General features: G+C 40.0%; 2 protein-coding genes and 1 pseudogene across 7 annotated transcripts in view; all 3 read right to left on the minus strand.

Moving 5' to 3' along the window:
* GAS2L3 (growth arrest specific 2 like 3) overlaps positions 1–16881 on the minus strand; it is a 77000-nt gene extending 60119 nt beyond the window's left edge. The window contains exons 1-2 of the mRNA XM_003929605.3: positions 16734–16881; positions 11061–11878 (exon numbers count right to left, since the gene is read on the minus strand). The gene's annotated coding sequence lies outside the window, so the exon portion shown is untranslated. The remainder of the gene's footprint in view (positions 1–11060; positions 11879–16733) is intronic.
* Positions 4309–11047, minus strand: LOC141585081 (phosphatidylinositol N-acetylglucosaminyltransferase subunit A pseudogene; annotated as a pseudogene).
* A 3781-nt stretch (positions 16882–20662) lies between the features above and the next one.
* Positions 20663–24702, minus strand: part of NR1H4 (nuclear receptor subfamily 1 group H member 4) — an 87135-nt gene continuing 83095 nt past the window's right edge. For 4 of the 6 annotated variants that reach the window (XM_010340212.3, XM_010340213.3, XM_003929602.4 and 1 more), the window contains 2 exons: positions 23082–23195; positions 20666–21868 (listed from right to left, as the gene is read on the minus strand). In XM_010340212.3, the coding sequence (XP_010338514.1) occupies positions 21630–21868; positions 23082–23195 (353 nt within the window). In that variant the 3' untranslated portion in view covers positions 20666–21629. Of the gene's footprint in view, positions 21869–23081; positions 23196–24702 lie in introns of all 6 variants that reach the window. The other 2 variants (XM_003929604.3, XM_010340211.3) reach the window with 1 other exon arrangement.

Raw genomic sequence — 24702 nt, forward strand, 5'->3', positions numbered from 1 at the left:
ATAATGGAAGCATTCCCTTTGAAATCTGGCACTAGACAAGGATGCCCTCTCTCACCACTCCTATTCAATATAGTACTGGAAGTTCTAGCCAGAGCAATCAGGCAAGAAAAAGAAATAAAGGGTATCCAAATTGGAAAGGAGGAAATCAAATTGTCTCTATTTGCAGGTGACATGATTGTGTATCTGGAAGACCCCATCATCTCAGCCCAAAATCTCCTGAAACTGATAAACAACTTCAGCAAAGTCTCAGGATACAAAATCAACGTGCAAAAATCACAAGCATTCCTATACACCAGTAATAGACTTCAAGAGAGCCAAATCAAGAACGAACTGCCATTCACAATTGCTACAAAGAGAATAAAGTACCTAGGAATACAACTAACAAGGAACGTAAAGGACCTCTTCAAGGAGAACTACAAGCCATTGCTCAACGAAATAAGAGAGGATACAAACAGATGGAGAAACATTCCATGTTCATGGTTAGGAAGAATCAACATCGTGAAAATGGCCATACTGCCCAAAGTAATTTACAGATTCAACGCTATTCCCATCAAGCTACCAATGACCTTCTTTACAGAACTGGAAAAAAACACCTTAAACTTCATATGGAACCAAAAGAGAGCCCGCATAGCCAAGTCAATTCTAAGTAAAAAGAACAAAGCAGGAGGCATCACACTACCGGACTTCAAACTATACTACAAGCCTACAGTAATCAAAACAGCATGGTACTGGTACCAAAACAGAGATATAGACCAATGGAACAGAACAGAGGCCTCAGAGGAAATACAACATACCTACAACCATCTGATCTTCGACAAACCTGACAAAAACAAGCAATGGGGAAAGGACTCCCTGTTTAATAAATGGTGTTGGGAAAACTGGCTAGCCATGTGCAGAAAGCAGAAAAAGGACCCCTTCCTGACACCTTACACCAAAATTAACTCCAGATGGATTAAAGACTTAAACATCAGACCTAATACCATAAAAACCTTAGAAGAAAATCTAGGCAAAACCATTCAGGACATAGGCGTAGGCAAGGACTTCATGACCAAAACGCCAAAAGCAATGGCAACAAAAGCCAAAATAGACAAATGGGACCTAATCAAACTCCACAGCTTCTGCACGGCAAAAGAAACAGTCAGTAGAGTGAATCGGCAACCAACAGAATGGGAAAAAATTTTTGCAGCCTACCCATCTGACAAGGGGCTGATATCCAGAATTTATAAAGAACTAAAGCAGATCTACAAGAAAAAAACAAACAAGCCCATTCAAAAATGGGTGAAGGATATGAACAGATACTTTACAAAAGAAGACATACAGGAGGCCAACAAACATATGAAAAAATGCTCATCATCACTGGTCATCAGAGAAATGCAAATCAAAACTACATTGAGATACCATCTCACACCAGTTAGAATGGCGATCATTAAAAAATCTGGAAACAACAGATGCTGGAGAGGATGTGGAGAAATAGGAACACTTTTACACTGTTGGTGGGAATGTAAATTTATTCAACCATTGTGGAAGACAGTGTGGCGATTCCTCAAGGACCTAAAAATAGAAATCCCATTTGACCCAGCAATCCCATTACTGGGTATATATCCAAAGGATTATAAATCATTCTACTACAAGGACACGTGCACACGAATGTTCATTGCAGCACTGTTTACAATAGCAAAGACCTGGAACCAACCCAAATGTCCAACGATGATAGACTGGATAGGGAAAATGTGGTACATATACACCATGGAATATTACGCAGCCATCAAAAACGATGAGTTCACGTCCTTTGTAGGGACATGGATGAACCTGGAAACCATCATTCTCAGCAAACTGACACAAGAGCAGAAAATCAAACACCGTATATTCTCGCTCATAGGCGGGTGTTGAACAATGAGAACATATGGACACAGGGAGGGGAGCACTACACACTGGGGTCCGTTGGGGGGAAATGGGGGAGGGGCGGGGGGTGGGGAGGTGGGAAGAGATAGCATGGGGAGAAATGACAGATACAGGTAAGGGGACGGAAGGCAGCAAACCACACTGCTATGTGTGTACCTATGCAACAATCTTACATGTTCATCACATGTACCTCAAAACCTAAAATGCAATAAAAAAAAAAAAAAAGAAAAAAAAAAAAGAAAATTAAAATTTATGGCTGGGCATGGTGGCTCATACCTGTAATCCCAGCACTTTGGGAGGCCAAGGCAGGAGAATTACCAGGTCAGAAGTTTGAGACCAGCATGGCCAACATAGTGAAACCCCATCTCTACTAAAACTACAAACATTAGCTGAGCATGGTGGCAGTTTCCTGTAACCAGCTACTCAGGAGGCTGAGGCAGAAGAATCGCTTGAACCTGGGAGGTAGAGGTTTCAGTGAGCCGAGATCAAGCCACTGCACTTCAGCCTGGGTGACAGTGTGAAACTACATCAAAAAAAAAAAAAAAGAGAGACAGAGAGAGAATGAAAGAAAAGAAGGGAGGAAGGGAGGAAGGAAGGAAAAAAGGAAGGAAGGAAGGAAGGAAATCTACTTCCATTTTTTTTTTTTTTCAAAAAAAATTTAATTTGCAAGTTACACATTTTACAGGCAAAGGCAGCTAACTTTAAATATTATTTCCATCTCAAATAAATGACAATTTAAGAATTAAATGACAGTTTTTTAAAATTAAACAAAAATACAAGGAAAAATGGTGGCACGGCTTTAAAATCTGCTAACTAGAATAAATAAAAACCAAATATTACAGTTTCTCACTTTACTGTGAATATTAGCACTGTTTGTTCATGTTTCTTTATGAGTTTCTATGCATAAAAATCCCAGTAAGACAGAATAGTTTAGATCAGTCCATCTTTCTCCAGTAAAAGAGTCACTTAACTTCTAGACTTTAAAAACTGCACTCTTGCTTTTACATTTTAGTGCAACCAAAACATGGACATATTTCTTTTTATGTCAGTGCCACAAGTTAATAGGTATGTTACTTTTTAAAAAGTAGTAAGATTTGTGAATATTGTCATTTTAAAAAGTCCTTCACAGGATCACAGTACTGACGGAATCTATCTAGTGTACCCACAAGTGCCTCCATGTTTTGATTTTACAGTCCTTTTCTCACAAAAACCTTGAGAGTTCAAAGAATTAATAATACACACCATATGGACAATTTGGGGTTAAAAAACCCATGGCTCTAGGCAACAACAATTACAGTTAATAACATCTCCCCACAAAGACTGTGTTCCTATAACTTTCAGACTTGGTTTGCTATAAATAAAACATTCTAAAAAAAAAGCCTTATGCACACTGACAACACTTATTAGATAATAGCGAGGCCACAGTGAAGGAGAGTGACATTAAAAGGACAGGGTAGCATCTGGTTTGGGGATGGCATACCTCGTACATTCTGCTCAGAATAACACAAAGGCATTTATAGAAAACTTAATTATGCACTAAAAAATGTGGAGGGTTTCTCTGCACTATCAACAGTGACATAGGTCCCTAGTATTTAAAAAGCCAAAAAAAAATCTTCATTAACACAACTGAAGATGAAGGCTCTACCTAGGAGAATGCATACAACAGGATCAAAGAAACACTAGTAGTGTATTAGCAGTTTTTTTCCTGGCATAAACTGGCATGAGCATTTTCAGCACATGTTGGATATTTAACTATCTTACCAACCTTGACTCTGATGAAGTAAGCTATTTGAATGATAAACAAAGAGTGAATGCACCCTGGTCCTTAATGGCAGACAGCATCTAGTTCAACATTCCACACACAGCAAGTGCTCAAAATGTGCTGGTAACTGATGGACTATCTTACTCAGGGAACCTGTTAATTGTATGAAACACCTACTGAGTGAACCTAATAAATGTTTAAGGACATGACTTAGATTTCTAATAAATGTTTATGAACATGACTTAAAACAGTTCATATAGGCTGGGTGCGGTGGCTCATGCCTGTAATCCCAACATTTTGGGAGGCCGAGGCGAGTGGATCATGAGGTCAGGATATCAAGACCATCCTGACCAACATGGTAAACCCCATCTCTACTAAAATACAAAAATATTAGCCAGGCGTGGTGGTGCACGTCCGTAGTCCTAGCTGCTCAGAAGGCTGAGGCAGGGGAATGGCTTGGACCCGGGTGGCAGAGAATGCTGTGAGCAGAGATCATGCCACTGCACTACAGCCTGGGTGACAGATGTCTCAAAAAAAAAAAAAAAAAAAAGAGTTCATATAGTTGTTGTACTTCCCTAAAGAAAACTTGTCAACATCTAGTAAGTTTCTAACTAATGGTATAACATTAAAAACTGGTCAAAAAAAAAAAAAAAAAAGCCCAGAAAATGTTTGGCCTTTCAGCACCCAAAGCTCTCAAAAAAGTATCTCTGCTACAGCAGTTTCAGTAGTCTGAAATATTTCATACCTGAGTGGCTTAAATGTTCTCTTCCTAAATTTTAAATAAGTGCAAGAAGTGTCTACTCTTAGGAATCGTGTAAGTTTTTATCTTTCCTCCAAAGAAAACATTGAATGATATAGAGGTAGTATAACTTACTAAATTAACTTATAAAAAAAAAACTTTAAAAAAAAAACAAAAGCAAAGTTATTTTCTATAGTCTTTTTTTTTTTTTTTTTTTTTTTTTTTTTTTTTTTTTTTTTGAGATGGAGTCTTGCTCTTTTGTCAGGCTGGAGTGCAGTGGCATGATCTCAGCTCACTGCAACCTCCGTCTCCCAGATTCGAGCAATTCCTCTGCCTCAGCCTCCTGAGTACCTGGGACTACATGCGCGAACCACCACACCTGCCTATTTTTTTGTATTTTAGTAGAGATGGGGTTTCACCATGGCCAGGATGGTCTCAATATCCTGACCTCATGATCCACCCGCCTCGGCCTCCCAAAGTGCTGGGATGACAGGTGTGAGCCACCACCCCCAGCCTTTTCTGTAGTCTTAATAGAATTATTATAAATTTTAAAATCTTATAATGTAGGCTTTCTTCTACCTGGTTTTAGATGTCTTATTATTCTCACCCCCTCTTTTACTGTGAGAACTTCTGTAAGTCCAGGTACTCTTTGGCCCAGTAGCATCTATTCCAACATCAGTGATAGAATCTGGAGTCACCCATCTGAAGAAAATGAGGAAGAAGAAGCTGAAAACAGCCAACAAAGCAAAAATGTAGCCTGTTACTGGGCTGCAGTAAGAGATAAATCTGTCCAGTCATTTGTCCATTGGCAACACAGATTCCACCGATAGCTGGTCACGCACTTTTTCAGTTATCTCCACAACATTCCTCCAGGTGTAGAAAGTCTTTAGTATGTTATGGATATTTTCTGGAGCCAGCAATGGCCCTGACTTCAGTTAGAAAATAGCTTTTTCCAGTTCTTCACACAAAGATTTTACTGAATGCCCATATAAAACAGTAAGATTTTCTGGAAGCACCTAAGGAATTCCACCAACACTGGTACTTCCTTTTGAAATATGTGGTAGAGATTCAACCTGTAAACCACAACTGGCTGCTTCCAGTTGCCATGCAGAATGCTTCAATAGGGGGGTATAAAGAAAAACATGTCCTTGAACTAATACATTTCTAACATCCTTGTGTTCTAAAGCTCCCAAAAGATTCACCCTGTCATGCAACTGATATCTTTCCTAACTTCTTGCAAAATGATTCTCTTTGGTTCTTCTCCTCCAAACATGAAATTTAAATCTGGATATTTCTGACAGAGTTTGGGTATTATACCACTAAGCAAATCAATTCCTTTTCTGTAAACAAGTGTGCTGACAACAACAATAGTTATACTACCATGCCTTCTAAATGTAAAAAAAAAAAGTCAGTAGGATCTACAGCATTAGGAATGATGGACACTATTTCAGGATTCAGTGCTGTTCTTTGTATTTTCCTTACTAGTATAAAAAACAAAAGATATGGTTTGTGTCACAAAGAGACACAGTTAGAAGCTTGTTTGAAAGCTCTGACATCAGTAAATCCAGAAAGGGAACAGTCTGTGAAGACTGTTTGATACCCCATTGTCTTGACATGGAAAAGAACATCATGGGCCATGGCAGAAACCAAACCATGTGAATGGATTATCATAACTCTCTCCCAAACAAATGTGTAGCTGAGCAATGGCAGACTGTGAAAGACAGTCAGACTGCTTATACATGACTTTCAGAGGCAAGTAACTTTGAGGCCATTAGTGAGGTAATGGATGCCTTTCCAATTTCTATAAGCATAGTGACAATTATAACCTTATGCCCTCTTTCAATCAGGCACTGAAAGAGCTGGCAAATGTGGCTTTCTATACCTCTCATATTTGGGTAGAAAAAATCAGATACCATGCATATATTAGGGATACAAGTTCAACATGTGTAAAGACTTCCAGGGCTAACCTGAGAAGTGCAGCTGAGGGAGGCTGGCCGTGCCCACCTCCTCCTCTATACGCCATGCTGAGATGGTTTAGGTATCAGTTCTTAGAGCAATCCAGTTACGAGTTAAGAGTATTACCAGCGAGTTCCATGGTACCTGTGTCTGGACCTCCCATGGCTACCACTAATACATATCTTAAGTGAAGAAAGGAAGATCTGCCAAGCATGTCAGGACATCTGACCTAGAGGAAATAATATATATCCAAAATATAATATACAATTAGAAAATGCAGTGAGCCTAGTCTGTTGTAGTAATGAAGAAAAGAGCACCAGCTATATAAAGCATGCAAAAGAAAAAAAAGAACTGATAGGTTAAACCTACAGCAAATGCTATATGTTTACTATCATCCTCCTCATCAAATGGTCCTGCCTTTGTACATCTATCATTCATCCATCCATTCATTCGTTTATGTTTACAGAGGCCATCTGTGTTTACCATCACAGGGAACACCATCAACATTCACTAAGTTACCAGGAATTCTTGATTCCCTCCTCTCTCACACCTCCACCTGCCCGTATCTTTCCGCAGCCAAAACAGTGACCATATCTTGTTGCTTCTACCTCTAAATTTTCTCAATACCTACAGCTCCTCCTCTAGTTCAAGCCGCCATCATCTTTCTCCGGGTTTACTTAAACAGTCACCATTTCTCCAGCCTTGCAACCCTGTTCTTCATGAACTGCAGCCAGAGTGATTTTTCACAACTCTGATTCAAGGATATTGTATTACTACCCTGCCTAAAACACTTAATGGTTTTCCAATGTTTTCAGGATAAAGCCCAAACTTCTTAACCAAGCTAACAAACGTTTGTAGGATCCCCACCAGCCGTGTTTCTTGATTCTTACACTTCAGCTTCAATGAACTTTTCAAAGATCCTTCTGAGCACAGTGCTTTCACCTCTAGGTCTTTGCACTTGCTGATCCATCTATGTGGAGTGCTCTTCTTGCACCTCTTTTCCAGACTCACCCTTACCTGTCCAGATTCTATTCCTCCAAAGTCTCCCTTGAATCATGTCCCCAATTTAGGAATATAGCAATATTACATGCTTCTATTTTGCTGCACTCCATACTTTTTAAAAAAAGGTGGTTAACAGTCTTCATTTCTTCTATGTCTATAGAAATCAGTGTTAAAGTTAGTACTAGAATTACTCCTAAAGGCGACAGATGCTTCTATTGCAGATAAAGAGTTTTATGAGAAAAATAAGATTTCTGCAGTTTAATAAAACATTACATGTCATTTGGAAAAATACAGAGACTTTGTTGAGAATCTTTAATTTTATTTGAAATTTTCCTTTTGAAATGTTTGGCAGAGATTCAACCTGAATAACTTAATTTTATATTAGATACAATTTTTAGTTTGTCAAAAATTTTGTTGTATACAATTTTTTTAATGAACCTAAGATCAGTTTGCCTTTAAAGATCACAGATTAAAAGACTGTACAGGAACATACATAAACACTAATATAAAAAATATAAGAACAATATCTAACTATCCATTAACAGGGAACTGCTGAAAAAACGTCTGGGACATTCATACAGTGATCTCATTTAACCACTTCAAAGATAAGACAGAGCTATATCCACTGATATGAAAAGATGTCTATCATGTTAACAAAAGCAACCTGTAGAACGGTGTATGTAATATTACTGGGATCACAGTGCTTTTCTAAATTATGTGTGTGTGCAAAAAAGAAGAAATGCTGAACATAAAACATTTTTTTTCAACAGCTAACTATCTATATAAAGTGGGCCCTTCACCATAGCAAATATACTTTCTTAGAGAAACGTTTTTGCTGTATGATAAACCGTCTGTGAGTCAGCACTTCAGCAATATCCAGCACATGATTGATAGTCATAAAACTATAAATTCCTAGGATGCTTACAGAGGCAAAGATGACATTACATTTAGCAATCTGCTACATTTTATTACATTCTAGTTCTTTAGAAATTTGTAACACACTTATGAAATACATGGTAGCTTCTGTTAACCAAAACACCCTACCTATTCTGCAACAATCTAATCAAATGAAAACACTTTTTGAGTTTATAGGAGAAACACTAAAGAAATACAGTTATAATTATGACCTGTATCTCATAAACATTACTTCTGGAGCATTTCTCTATGACAACTAAATTGTAATTAAAAATGAAGAAACTCAGTGTGAGACAAATTGACCAACAGACTCAAGTTTCCTGTTCTCTCAAATTCTGTGTTCATTGCATGGTTCACTAGGTACATGAGAGGTATATCTAGTATCAAAGTATGAAAAGCAACAAGTAAAATACATGCATGTTGCTGTAAGAACATAAAACATAATAATATCATTAAGTTTAATTTCTTACTTTCCTCACCATCAAGATCAAGCTCTTCGGTAATCTAACTATCCAAATAACTGCACCTTTCCTATTATCTTCAAACTTAAATTGAGACAGGAAAAAAAAATGGAAGAGTAGCTTAGTAAAAACATAGTGAATAAACAAAAATTAAATGAGAAAATATAAATTAGGAGACACTACTTTTAAAACGACCAATTCTCCAAACATATTTCTATTTATCAAAATGCAAATTAGAAAAAATATACATGTATATAAATTAGAAACATCATTTCTGAACTGGCCATTCCTCCAAACATCAAAACTCCAAAATACCATTATTATTTTTTTTTTTACTAATACATGCATTTTGTTGACACTATTCTTTTATCACACATTTTGATTTACCATTACAAGTTATTTCTCATTCTTTTAAAATTCATAATGTATTCAAAATAAACCCATAGCACAGCAGAAATTAATCTGAGTCACCCTGATGACCCAGTGCAGGGAAGTTGCTTAATGTTAGGAATATATAGGTGTGCAACACAGAAAAAAAAAGGCCCTGCACTGAATTCCGATGAACACTACTAAGTCATTTCCCTTCTTTGAGCTTCAGTTTTGTCCTCTACAAAATAGGGATAACATGAACTACAGCAGGATTACTAAAAGGTATAACAATAATATAAGTAAAAACACAATACCTCGTATAGCCAAGGTAATTATGTGTTTGATAAACAATAATCCACGTGTTTATAATGTGTCAGATACTGTTTTAAGTGCTTTACATGTATAATTTAGTCAATGAACAATAATTATCCCCATCCCTGGTACTGCCTTCACCTTCTACCTCTCCCCACCCTTTGGGGACAAGCTCAAAACGTTTAAGCCAAGTGAAACAGCTGAGAAATAATAATAGCTATGTGTCAGGCACTGTGCTAAATTAGTTGCATGGAATTTCATTTAATCCTTTACAACAACCCTCTCATTAATAAAGCAGGAACTATTATTAACCTTCTTTCACAGACTAGGAAATTTAGGCTTAGAACAATTAAATAATTTGTCTAAGGTCACACATATCCAATAAAGTCTGATTTCAGAGCCCCCCATGCTTAGCAACTGTATCTCACACACAGACACACACACGCACACACACAATACTACTTCTAATTCAATAATGTCAAAATAGCAAACACCTACTGTTCAATGACAGTTCGTTTCTAATGTCATTTTTAAACAGATGAGTCAGACAACAGGTATTAGGATCTACACCAGATCACTGGCGTTTCCACTTCTGTCATTTGAAGCAATCCCAATCTCTTCCCAAAGGGAATCTGGGGTGGTGAGAATTCCAATTTCTAATCATTTAAGTGCCAAGACTGGTGATCAGATAGCAATTCACAAAATGTTTTTTGCTCTCCATACAAGCAAAGCAAAACCCAGGCTCTGACCTACACTGGGTCTGCAAAAAAAACTTCTCTTCGCTTAGCAAAGACGGGATCAGCTATTCCACCACGCCATGCCACAAAGCACTCTAAATTTACAACATTCAGTCCCTCGGCGTGAAACGATTAGGGAAGGAACCAGGGGTGACTGCATAGAGGAGCACGCCCAAGAAAACTTTCCTCTGACTTCCAAGGCACTTTGCAAGCCTTCCCTTTCTTTGCCAGCCTCTTCCCCGCGCAGGCCTCCAAACTGAGGGGGGTGGGCGGAAGGCATAGCGAAGGGTCTCCAGTTCTATTCCCTAGTTCCGCACATCTGGGCGTCCTAGACCCTGCAATGGACTAGGGAGGAAAAATAGGGAAGAGCCTATAAACCTTGCTAGAGAGAAAGAATAACTGTCTCCTTCTCTTTGCAGGGCCAGACACTTCATCAATTCTTTCTGCGGGTGATAAGCAGGAAAAAAGCGACCCCTGTAAGTGCTAGGCGCTTAGGGATGAGGGCGCCCCTGCAGATCCTACAGTACTTTCAGGCTCTGATATCTCCCTGGATTTAAAGCAGGGCGGGTAGCGGCTGGATCCCCCCACCCTGGGCGAGCTGGTCCACACCTGCAGCCCCAACCGCCTAGCACACCGGTCGCCCCTCTCTCCGCACCTGGGTGGGCAGGTGAAGGGAGGCGCAACGTCGCCCTGACGGCCCCAAGGGCGAATCAGAGCACGAGACTGCCGCAGCCAGCCAATCGCAGGGCGTCCTGGCTCCCGCAGCCCAGGGACCCAACCAAACCTCCGCTTCGGGCCCTTAGAGCTCTGGGGGCTCCTGGAGCCCTCAGGCTGAGGCGCGAAGGCCCTAAGACAGAGAGTAAAACTTCGCGAGGAAAAGAGAAGGCAAACAGGGAAGTACTCACTAGGCGCAGGAGGGTCACTTCTCCTAGTGGAGAGACAACTCGGCTCAATCTGTGCGGTGACCGGCACGCCCCTGACCAACCGCCGCTGCTGCCGCCTGGACCTCAGGGTCAGTAGCCTCTCGCCGCCGCCTGTTTCGAAGGGACCAATCATAAGGTGGGGGCGTGGTCTGGTGCCCCGCCCCCTGGCTCCCGGGACGCACGCCACCCGCGAGCGCGCGCCTATCAGCGCGTCCCGTGCTGCGCCTCCGGACTTCTTGAAGCTTAGGTGGCCAAATCCCTCTGCTCATTGAAAGGCGACGTGGCTCAGTCACAGAGCAGGTCCTCAGATCTGGCCCCTCAGCGACAGCCAGAGCGAGAGCGAGAGCCTCTCCTGTTGTTCCCACAGGCAGGAAGGGTGAATAAACCTCGCCTCTAAGGAAGGCAGCAAACCACTGTCACGTGTGTACCTATGCAACAATCTTGCATGTTCTTCGCATGTACTCCAAAACCTAAAATCCAATAAAAAATAAAAATAAAAATAAATAATAATAAAAAATAAAAGAAGAATTGCTTCTTGGCATGTTGCGGTGAAGTGGAAGGCGCTTCCCTGAGTTTTATCCTGATCTGTTAAGAGCACCTCCCAAACCCCACATCCACTCGGAAGCTGGCTGTCTTGAGGGCGCCACGGTTGCCAGAGACACAGCCAGGAACCCAGCAGGAATGGGGGTCCTCAGAAATCCTTAGAGGCCCCTTTTCCCACAGTTGTGTAGGGATGAGGAGGAATCCTGTAGCCCCAAGTCACAAAAAGAGGATGTTGATTCTTCAGCAAACACCGGAGTCTGGGGAGAAAAAAAATGGAGTTCGACATCAGGGATGCTTGTTAGCTCCCAGGGTTGAAATAAAGCCAAAACTAGGCATCAGTGTAACAATGTAACAATCGTAAGTCAGGTTACATCTGTAAATACGGCTTTTTAACACGTGCCTGTGGTCCCAGCTACTCGGAGGCTGAGGCAGGAGAATTGCTTGAACCCGGGTGGCGGAGGTTGCAGTGAGCCAAGGTCGCCCTACAGCACTACAGCCTGGCGCCTGGTGACAGAGTGAGACTCTGTCTCAAAAAAAAAAAAAAATATGTATTCATATATGGTTTGTTAAATAGAAAAAAGAAAAAGAAAAACACTGGCTTTGTCCAGGGACCTGTGTTGCAGTCCAGGCCCTTTTTGTTGTTGTTGTTCTTTTGAGACAGGGTCATCTTGCCCTGTCACCCAGGCTGGAGTGCAGTGGCACGATCTCGGCTCACTGAAGCCTCGGCCTCCCAGACTCAAGTGATCCTCCCACCTCAGCCTCCAGAGTAGCTGAGATTACAGGCGTGTGCCAACACCAGTCTAATTTTTATGTGTGTGGGGTTTTTTGTTTTTGTTTTTTGTTGTTGTTTTCTGTAGAGATGGGTTTTTGTCATGTTGCCCAGGCTGGTCTTGAACTCCTGGGCTCAAGTGATCATCCCCCCTCGGCCTCCCAAAGTGCTGGGATTATAGGCCTGAACTACCACACTTGGCCCTATTAGCTCTTTTAATTTTCTCAAATCATGTCTCCTCTCTGGGCCTCAATTCTCCAACTGTGAAGTATGGGCATTGAACTGGAATGACATCTCTCTCTAGGATTTATTTCTTCCTTCACTCGATAAAAGCAATGAGATGTACTGTTGCTTGCTAAAGAAACTGAAATGAAGGAAACAGTCTCAGGCTTCAAAGTGCTCAGCAGCATGGCAAAGGCCAAATGGAAGACTGTAGAGGTCCGTGAAAGAAGGAACCCCTAACAGTCTTGGAGAGTGGTGACAGACGTTTGAAAGGAGCTGAATTTTGAAGGATGAATTAAGACTGCCAGGAGGGAGGGGTAACTAGGGGTAAGAATTGCTTTCCAGGCAGAGGGAGCAACAAAGACAGGGTTCCAGAGATGTGAGAGCACATGAAATGTTCTGGGAATACTCATTTTGAATGACTAAAATCTGCAGATTGAGAGACAGATCAGGCGGGAGAAGTCGGCACCGATGAAAGGCCTGGTAGATGCTGGGGAATTTAGTTTCTTTCCCACAGGCAACTGGGATTATTATAAAGAAGGACTGGTATGAACAGAATTGTGTTTTAGGAGAAAAAACATTTTCAAAGATGTTTGAAAACAGTAGTAAGACAGGTGGCAATCCTTTAAATTAAAAGATGACAGTTACCTAAATTATCTCAGAAGGGATGGTGAGGAAAAGGTGTCTGCTATTACCTAAGAAGCTGACTCATCTCATCTTAGTTATTATATGGTGGTGCCGATCTAAAGGATACAAGGAAAACAGGCTGTGGGGGGAAATAATGCATTTTGGTTTGGAGTGTGTTCAGTTTGAAGTGTGAGAGGAATGCGCAGGTAAAGATGTTCATAAGATTGTTTGAAAGTTAGACCTGAAGCTGTTTAAACTGGTCCATGTAGGAGATGCAGATTTGATGTAAATTCATCAAATATTATTGAACATATCTTCTGTGTCAGGCTCTATCCTAAGCACAAGAAATCCTACTGTCATGGAGCTTACATTCCAGGGTGGGGTGGGTAAATGAAGAGGGTCAGCTGTAAATTGACATTTAAGTGGTAAATGAACCTGAAGCCAGATAGTGGTTGCTCCTTTGAAATTGACTCAATAGACCCAATGATAGAAATTGACCCTTTTGGTCTTAAATCTTACCTTTGTTTCATCTGAGTTCTTTCCTTAGAAAAGGCTCAGTAGACCTCTCAAAAAATATCTAAGAACTGAAACTCACCAGTTCATCTCAGCAAGACAATGAAAGCCTGGCCCCTCATGTATCCTGATTGCTTCCTTGTCCCTCCGTAGTTACTTTTTTCTTACACATTGTTGCATTTCTTCCCTGATATATAAACCCCTAATTTTAGCTATCAGGAAGGTGGCTTTGAGACTGATCTCCCATCTTTTCAGCTGCAGCAACTGATTGAAACCTTCTGCCTTGGCAGAAATCATGGTCTCAGTCATTGACTTTCTGGGCTGGAAGCAGCAGGACCTAGACCAAACCCCTGGTGTTTCAATAACACTTTTAATATTACAATCAATCCCAGAACACTTTGCTGCTCACATTGCCACAATAGATAGATACTCACCAGACCTATTGTTCAAATCTGTGTTTCATAGTGTTTCTGTTTAAAGGGCAGTTTGTATACCAGCTCATTTAGCCAAATTTTGAGGTGAATTAAAGCATTAAATTGGATTTGTTGAAACCTAACATCAAAATATGTGCACTTCTCTACAGAAACTTAAGAATAAGTAAAATGTGTTACAAAGATCTTGCTGAATGAGTTATTAGATGTCAACTTTTTATTTTTATTATGTGCATACTATATGCCTAAACATTTGAATAGCATTTATTAAAACTTGAAACTATGCTAATGAGATATGTACACAAAAATTATCTGCCTCACACACAGAGAGACACTTTTACAATCATTTCCAGTTGGTACCCAACTATCTAAGTACACTTACTTTACCTATCTTGATTTTAAAACTATAATTAGTAATTGAGGGTTTAATCTCCTGAGCTGCAATCTACTTTCATGTGTAGGCTTTCTAATAGGTGGTTAGGTTAATGGCCATGTTTTAGAGGTCGTACCTTTACATGAAATTGGCATAGTTATAAAATGCAAAACAAGACTCACCAATTTGACTTTACAATTATGGAGATGTGCCCCACTTTTAAAGAAAGCGCCATGTTTCGAAATCTAAATTTTAAAAGTTATTACACTAGGAATAATCATTAATCTGTCTTAGTACAGAATACAGAAGTGTTTGTGATAATCAAATAACCATTGGGTTTGAACTATGATTTGGCCTTTCACAGCTATGCAAGAATGCTTCTATTGTTTAAAATACACTGTAATTATTGAAGACTTTAAAATTTTTGATTTATTAGTGGTTTTGTTCTGCATTGTGTAGTTTTAGAAATGTTTTTAATTTTGACATTATTGAATGTCAATCTATGGATTGTGCCTTGTGTAAAGTACTGGATGAAATATTTGGGCAGTAAATGTATTGATTCATTCACAATTAATTAATCTATCTGTTCAGCTAATAATCTGCTAAGAGCCAAGTATTGTAAAAATACTAAGCTCTATCTTAAAAGAATGCTACTGATTTGTATTAACAAACAATATGTACAAATAATTCAATGATATGAAATTTTATAACAAGTTATGGTTAATACTAAAATGCTGTGTTTATGTAGTGGATTGCGTAGTGCCCACCCAGAATTCATGTTCATCCAGAACCTCAGAATGTGACCTTATTTGGAAATGGAGTGTTTGCAGGTATAATTAAGGATTGAAATGAAATCATACTGGACTAGAGTGGACCCAAATCCAATGAGACTGTTTTTACAAGAAGCAGAAAAGGACACAGAGGGAGAAAGTCCATGTAAAGACAGAGGAATTTTGCTGCCACAGTCAAGCAATGCTAGGAACCATCAGAGGCTGGAAGCGGCAAGGAAAGATTCTCTCCTAGAGACATAGGAGAGAGTTTGGTCTGCTGACACCTTGATTTTGGACTTCTGGCCTCCAGAAACATGAAATAATATAAATGTCAATTGTTTTCAGCTGTTAAATTGGTTATAGTGACCCTGAGAAACTAACACAATTTCTATCTGGAGAGAGATGTAAAAAGCTAACATCCCAGCAAGAATGATTATATTGAGCTACACTCCCGAGCCCTCCAGCTGATCTGTAAGACATCTTCACAAATATTAGCATTGTAGCCATGCCAGGCTCTCATAGAATGTATGTTATTTCTAGATGTCTTACTGTCCAAATATGATTAAGTTTCTATCACATTTAGTTAATATTCGATAGCAAAAAAATCCTCAAACTCACTTAAGAAAAAAAGGGCAGGTAATTGGCTCATGTAATGAAAATCCCAGGATAGAACTCGGTAACTTTAGACTAACTTGATCTAAGATTTCAGATAATGTCACCAAAATCCAGTCTCTAATGGCTCTGATTTTCATGTTGACTTTATTCTCAGGTTCCTCCTGGTTATATGATGGTTTCCAGAAGCTCTAGTTCTTCATTCTCTTAGGTTTGATTCTAACCAAAAAAAAAAAGTGAATCTTTCTACATAGTTCTTAAGTCAGAAAACACAAACCCTTGTAGGTGCATCAGAAAGCAGGAACTTAACACAGACTTGGTTTTGCAAAAGAGTTGAGAAGGTAAACAAGAGCGGGTAAAATAACTCAGAGATTAGCAACAGTAGGAAGCCACTGCAATTCTAGGGCCTAGAGTTCAAAAGAGGAGTGTAGAAACCAGGGCCATCAGCACTGGCGGGGGTGGGGGAGGTGTTCCCAGTGGGACTGGAAGCCATGTAGGAGATGCAATCTTTACCAGAGATGCAATCTGAGGCAAAGAGAGTGAGGGAGAAATATCCTGGCTTTTCTCTTCTCCTCATCCTCCAGTCTCCCATCAATAATTTCCATTGATTGAACCTGCCCAAAGCCAGTTAACAGAGAAACCTACAAAATGCAACCCGTCACGATTAGCCCTCCCCGCCAGATGAACAGAGAAGGGAAAGAAGGGAACAGATCTCAACACAAATAGGATATATTAGCTAGACTTCCGCAGTGATAATTCTATACAACAAACAACTCCAAACTTTCAATGACTTACAGTACTAAAAATTGATTCTTCTTGTTTGTTGATCTGCATGTTAGCTCATGGTGGAGGGGAGGGATGCTGCTTCAAGCTGTAGGTTGGGTTTAGGTGTACTCCTTCTGCCTGATTCTGAGACTGGCGACTATCCAGGGCATTCCCTTCTCATGGCAGATAGCAGAAGTGCAAGAGCAGCAGCAGAAACATGTGATGTCTCTTCAGGCGATAGCTCGGAAGTGACACTCTCACTTCCACCCACATTCCATTGCCAAAGCAAGCCACAAGGGCAAGCTCAACATCAGTGGATGGGGAAGTATGTTCTGCCTGCTCTTGTGAGAGGCACTGCAAATTCACGAGGCATTCTGATTAGCTATGCCTGAGTCACATTTACAACTGGAGGTTGGGGTGGAATCAACTCCACTTAAAACACATGGACTAAGAGACAGGAAGACGGTGATTCCCCTGGGGAAATCCGAGTACTCTTACAGAAGTAAAGGCAGTGGATTCTGAGTGTCCAAAAATAAGTCAGCTAACACCCAAATGTGATAGGTGATAGTGTACTGAATTTATTGTTTCTTATGATAGGGAAAGAAGAATAAATGGTAATTTTATAAAAATCTGAGGAAAAGTAAAATTCTGCTGCTATAGGATCAGTAAGTGAAATCAGTTTCTCATTCTGAACAAAAAAGAAAGAAAATTTCAAAAACAGTTGCTCATATTCAGTATTTGGATTCACTAATAAAATGGTTGTCCACAATATTGGTTATGAACTAGAGAACCACCACCACAAGACTTATGTTGAAGTTAGATGCTAGATCAGGGCAAGAGAGAGTACAGTGTAGGGGTCATATTTTCTTTTTATTATTTATTTATTTGTTTATTTTGAGACATAGTCTCACTGTTGCCCAGGCTGTAGTGCAGAGGTGTGATCTCAGCTCACTGCAACCTCTGCCTCCTGGGTTCAAGCAATTCCCCTGCCTCAGTTGAGTAGCTGGGATTACAGGCACGTGCCACCATACCTGGCGAATTTTTTTGTATTTAAGTAGAGACAGGGTTTCACCATGTTGGCCAGGATGGCCTCGGTCTCCTGACCTCATGATCTGCCCACCTTGGCCTCCCAAAGTGCTAGGATTACAGGCGTGAGCCACAGTGCCCAGCTGGGGTCATGTTTTCTTGGGATATCCTATGGTCTGAATATTTGTGTTCCCCCAAAATTCATATGTTGAAATCCTAACCCCTAAATCTATAGTATTAGGAGGTAGGGCCTTTGGGAAGTGATTAGGCCATGAAGGCAAAGCCTCATGACTGGGATTAGTGCCCTTATAAAAGAGATCCCAGAGAGCTAGCTAATGCCTTTCACCGTGTGAGGGCGCATTTAGAAGGTGCCATCTAGGAATCATGAAGCCCTCACCAGACATTGAATATGCCAGTGCCTTCATCTTGGACTTCCCAAAACTGTAAGGAGTCAATTCCTGTTGTTTATAAGCTACCCAGCTTATGGTATATTTTTACAGTAGCCTTAATGAACTAACACAGGATAGGAGAGAGTGGGGTTTGTCAACCTCAGCACTATTCTGTGCGTTGTAGGAAGCTTAGCAGCATCACTAGCTCCACTAGATTCCAGTAGCACCTCTAAACCAAAACTGTCTCCAGACATTACCAATATCCCCCTGAGACACAAAATCACCCCTACTTGGGGCCTGGGGTGAAAGGGAAAAGGAAGAAAACAAGCAAACACCTTTATTTTCCCGTCTCTATCCTTTCTTTCGCATTTGGTGTAAGAGAATATAAACCTCTGGGGAACGCAATTTATTTGGAAGCCTAGAGTATAGCTGAAGCAGGAGACAAAACCTGTAGGATCAGATAGTAGCGGCAGGTGCTGAGTGGGGAAGGGGGTCTCAGTAGCCAAATGCTCTCCCAAGGAGCTCCAGGTCTCTGCTGAAGCCAATAGGAAATCATTAGGTGGGACGGGGAGCACATAACCAGATTTGCATTTTAGAACAAAAAATCACTCTACTAGTGTGGAAAATGACCCATAAAAATGCATATCAGAGCAAGGGAGATACTCCTCTTTCATTTGTATTTTATTTCCACCAAGAGATGTTCTTATTACCCCTACACTCAGGAAATCCCAAGGCTTTTAGAAGCTGTGTCAGAAACCAGGAACAAAAATACGATATGTATTTCTTATTTTCAGGTGCATCGCTCACATAAAGAGACCACTAGGCAGGCTTTGTATGGGCAAGGAGGCCATTTTATTTCGCATTTGGGTGCCAACGGGCCAACTCCAAGGAAGGAGTTACACGAGGGGCGTAAAAATGGGAACTGGTTATATGGGTTGGGGCAAATGGTCAGTTAAAGGTGGTAATCTATTTTAGGGAGGATGAGGGCATCACGGGATGCATGGTCACAAGGGTAGGGGTTATCTATTACAAACAGGCATGGTCATGAGGGTGGGAGTTATCGGTTTCAAGTATAGGGAAGGGTGTGGTAAATCACATAGTTACAGGGGTGGGGGTCTTGAGAAACCCAATGTCTAGGGGGATATTTCGCAAGGCTGAGCAGGAACAATGTTCGAATGTTGCAGGGGGAGAGCAATTAGTTGAGGCAGGACCCAGTCGTTTCATGTGTCTTTGTGGCCATCCGGTTACTTCAGACTTTCTGGCTCCTGGAGACCATCAGGAGGTGTATGTGCAGGTCACCAAGGCTATAATGGCCAGGCTTGGACTTGGAGGCCTGACACTAATAGTATGACTATGAGTTTTCCATGTGATGAACATTATTGTTTGCTATTACAAGGTCTTAACCACTTGAATAAATCCTGACCTATAGGATTAACCTTCTTGCTCTGCCTCCAGTGCCCCACCAGTTCTGGGCTCATTTCTCAGTGCTGTCTGCACAGATGTCATGAGATCTGGAGACACCAAATTGCACTCAGCTCCCATGAACTAGAGCTACATTTTCAGGCATTCAGAAATTTACATCTTTCTTCAGTGTGCTTTTCTCATGAACCCTCTCCCTGGTGGGCCTGCTACTTCCCACTTACTTTTGATTAATAAGCTAAATCCCCTTAAACAGTAAACATTGATCTCTGCATTTTACGATGGTGAAATTGAAATTTAGAAAGAGATTATGCACCCCCTCCCTCCCTCCCCAAATTATGTATGGTCTTTCAATATCTGTACAATTCATCACCTTCTTCCTTTTGCTTCTGCCACCTCTTTCACCTTGAACCCCTTCCCTCCTACCTGGACCCACTGAATTTGGGGCTATCCCTTGAAGCCCAGCAGAGGTATCATCTTCTCTATGAAACTTTTCTGGGTTCCAGGGTAAACCTACAGCAAGTTCCACTGCAGCCTTCATAACTCCCTCCAGGCAGTTACTGGGATTTTTCTTTTTCTTTCTTTCTTTTTTTTGAAAACAGGGTGTTGTTCTGTTGCCCAGGCTGGAGTGCAGTGGTTCAATCATGTCTCGATGCAGCCTCCAACTCCTGGGTTCAAGTAATCCTCTTGCTTCAGCCTCCCAAGTTGCTGGTACCACCACAGGTACAAGCCACTGCACCTGGCTGATTTTATTATTTTTATTTTTTGTAGAGATAGGGTTTCCCTATGTTGCCCAGGCAGGTCTCAAACTCCTGGGCTCAAGCAATCCTCCAGCCTCAAACTCCCAAAGTTCTGAGATTACAGGTGTGAGCCACTGGGCTCAGTCCTGTTACTGGGTCTTAATCATTTTTGTATCATCCATGAACTTAGCAAATGAATCTTGTATGGGGAACTCAAGACATTTTTGTTGTATCAGAATCCAACTGATACTAGCCCTAACCCAATCAGTTTTCCACTGACTGGTTATTTTTAGAATTCCAGGGTTGTCCTAGTATTTTGATACAGAAAAAAAAAAAAAAAAAAAAAAAAAAACCTGCTTGCTAAACATGCTCCACTTTGGCTAACTTTAGGAGAAAGGGAGATATAAGCCCATTACTTATAGAAGGTGTTTCATTGTATTCACCAAAGGATAATGGGAAGAAGAATGCAACAGTGTAACAATGAGGGAAGGAAATGAACTAATTCCTGCTTTGGGGGAAATATACAGCAGCTATGTACCCAGCTATAGGAATGTTATCAAAAAGCAAAAGGAAATAGAAATATGAATAATTGGATACAATGAAGCCAATGGTGAGCACTTTTAAGACAGGAAGGGGAAGGTCCCATCACTGCGGTTATCTGCAGACTCTGAATTTGTGAATCCTTTCTCAAGACTAAGGAAAGGGATTGCTTTAGGGAATATTTTGTGTGAAAATTGTTAACTTTTCTGTATGCTATTCTCTTTGAACTTCAAAGAAAAGAAAATGATCAGAGGGCTGTTACAAATGAATGACTATTCACCAGGACTTTTCCAGGGATGAGAAAAGTTCCACTGATGTAATGAGAGACAGTATCTTTCTGTAAATTATCCCCTCAGATTCAATAGCCTGGCTTTCAACATTTAAAGAAATGAGTTTGTATATTTATCAAATTTTGTTCCCAAAGAAAAGCCTATTGCCATTATGTCTGCTTTATTGCCAAAATTGAATACAACTCTTTAATAAAATATATGCAGTATGGTAAGATGAAGAGCAAAATGAGATTTTCCCTAGTTCAACAGATAGAATTGGAGTAACAATCAATTTAATTAGGCAGACAGGGCTTGCCAATTAGAATGCAGGATTCCCTGGAGCCTTTTAAAACACAATGTAGAGAAAGTTGTTCTATCTAGCCCGTTATTTACAGTTGTGGAAGTTATACATGTAATTACAACATAAATATTCATCAAGATTTCTTGAGTGAAACTGGGTACAAGTGAAATAAAGGAAAGTTATACATCAGATTAACATTATGAGAGAGAAAAAGGAGCTAGACCCCTCCCCTGTGATGCCCATCACTGCACATCCCAGATTTCACAGAGAAGCGGGGTAAACTTGTGATCGTTTACTCTCCATGACATCAGCATTTCAGCATGGTGATGGTTGAATGTCCGTAATTCAGTCAGGCGACCCAGGAGACAGGCAAAGTGTTGAGGATTTTCAGGCTGATGAATTTTACACAACTTTTGTAGCACATCAAGAAGTGGTTCCTGAAGCTTTTCTACTGCCTCTCTATCCTTTATGTATTGTCTATCTGTTTTGAAGTTTAAAATAAAACGACAAAATTAAAAAGTGGAAAAGCATGAATTCGACACAATTATAGCAACATTAACTATTTTGAAGTGTATGTTTACAAATGTTATACACAAAAGGTAAAATTTAAGTGTTCAACATGACGAATTTTTATGGACACACACATGTAATTATAACGAGATCAAGATACAACACATGTAATGCTTCCCAGAAGCCTCCCTAATTTCCCGTCCAGTCAAAACCCCTGTAGTGGATGTGAGCATCCTTTCTAGCAAGTATATTCTCAGACTTGAAATGACTAGGCCATAAGGCATATCCATGCATAACTTTAGTAGGTTCTGCTGAATAGTTTTTTTAGTCACAAATTGTTATTTTCATGGTAAATCAAAGTAACAACTAGCTTCTGCCTCAATATAATGTATAAAATAGTCTAAGGGTAACATTGTAATTATGTTTTAGGAATAATGAACATGGCATTATTGACTCCCATATGACTAAAGTAACCCAAAAATATAGAAGAAGTTATAGATAGAGGTATTCATCTCAACATTTTTTAGAAAAAAACCTGGAAATATCCGGAATATACAAACATTTGGTAAAGATTAAGTAAATGATTATATATTCATACAATGGAATATGTTGTACATATTACAACAAACTTTACCAATGTAATTTTTAGTGACTTGGGAAATGACTTTCAAAGAAATATAAACTCAGAAAAAAGTTCCCTATTATGTTAAAAAGTATGTAATTTCATTTAGATCTGTGCTCCAATGCTACGCACTTAGAAAAGCCTTCTGTGACCATAGATACCATTTTCCTGACACTCTCTTTCTTTATATTGTCATTATATTTTTGTAGCATTTACCACCTTCTGAACAAATATTCTTGTTTTTTCATTTATCATCTTTCTCATCCTGCTAGAATGTCAGCTGCATGGAAGCTGTATCTTGTTGCATCCCCAGTGTTTCACACCACGTTTATTACATAGCAGGTGTTCAATATACATTTAATGAATTAGTAAGTGTGATTTTTTAAAAGAGACTGAGAAGAATTGCACTGAAAGGTTAATAATGGTTCTATTTGGATAGTAAAATTACAGGCCACTTTACTTTTTCTTTACGTTTTTGTGTTTTCCAGACTTTTTTCAATAAACATTATTACTAGTATACTGAAAAAATAGCATAAAAATTAAAATGTAACATTGAAATTACCTGGAGAGAGGATAACAATTGCTGTAAGCAGAGCATACTCCTCTTGAGTCATTTTCAGTTCCCCAATACTTTTATAAAAACTAAACATAGGTGTTATGTATTCATCAGAGATACCTATGGGGGAAAGTTGCAGAGTCATCATAAAATTTTTGAGTGACTAAACAGTGTAAAACTAAAAGCACATTATACATATACACACATGCCAATTTTGCAACCAGATGCACACATTCAAATAACTACTGGATATTTATTATATTATATGTCCAAAGGAAGGACATCGCAAAGAGAGTCAGTTGACAAAATTCTCAAAATATAGCCAAAGCAATGAGGATATGTCTAATTTTGGCAGTGTCTTTGTTTCAGACACTACTGAATAAGCAATGATAATGCTCTTGAACTTCCAAAAGAATCTCAAAAAGTCTCCATTTTTCCAGATGGGATTTAGTGAATCTTTTGAATATGACTATTGATAATTAAGGCAAAGATCACCCACATTATTGCCATTGGTTATATGATGGTTTCCAGAAGTTCTAGTTCTTCATTCTCTTAGGTTTGAGTCTAACCAAAAAAAAGTGAGTCATTCTATATACTTCTTGAGTCAGAAAACACAAACCACTACGGTGCATCAAAAAGCAGGAACTTAACACAAACTTGGTTTTGCCAAAGAGTTGAGAAGGTAAACAGGAGCAGGTAAGTTGTTAGTTGAACAACTAACAAAAAATATTTGTTCTCCAGTCCGGAAGTATAAACAGCTTCATTTCTATTTGTTTTTTGTTTGTTTGTTTGTTTTTTATTGTATTTTAGGTTTTGGGGTACATGTGAAGAACATGCAAGATGGTTGCACAGGTACACACATGGCAGTGTGATTTGCTGCCTTCCTCCCCTTCACCTATAGCTGACATTTCTCCCCATGCTATCTCTCCCCACCTCCCCACCTCCAGTCCCCCCCATTTCCCCCCAACAGGCCCCAGTGTGTAGTGCTCCCCTCCCTATGTCCATGTGTTCTCATTGTTCAACACCTGCCTATGAGTGAGAACGTGCGGTGTTTGATTTTCTGTTCTTGTGTCAGTTTGCTGAGAATGATGGTTTCCAGGTTCATCCATGTCCCTACAAAGGACACGAACTCATCGTTTTTGATGGCTGCATAATATTCCGTGGTGTATATGTACCACATTTTCCCTGTCCAGTCTATCATCGATGGGCATTTGGGTTGGTTCCAGGTCTTTGCTATTGTAAACAGTGAACAGCTTCATTTCTAAATGGGCAAGGTTTCTTATCAAAAGGTTCTGATTGCTTGCTGAAGCACCCAGCCTACTTATCCATTGCCTACTAAGCATCAGTACTTGGCTGTTCTCTTCAAACCCAGTATGTCCAAAACCAAAGACAACATGTACAGAACTAAGCTCCCCCATATTTCTCCAAATCCATTTCTTTCCTGGCATTCCCATTCTTGGTGAGTGGTATCCACATCATCCAACTGACGAGGCCTGACAACTGAGATTCAGGAACCCAGGCCTGTGGCTTCTCCTGCTCACTCTCACCTGATGCTCTCACTCCTCTTTACTGCACCTGGCATTGACTTAGTTTAAGTTTCCATTTCTCTTATCTGGATTACTACAGT

The sequence above is a fragment of the Saimiri boliviensis genome, chromosome 7 (assembly GCF_048565385.1).
Source record: "Saimiri boliviensis isolate mSaiBol1 chromosome 7, mSaiBol1.pri, whole genome shotgun sequence".
NCBI lineage: Eukaryota > Metazoa > Chordata > Mammalia > Primates > Cebidae > Saimiri > Saimiri boliviensis.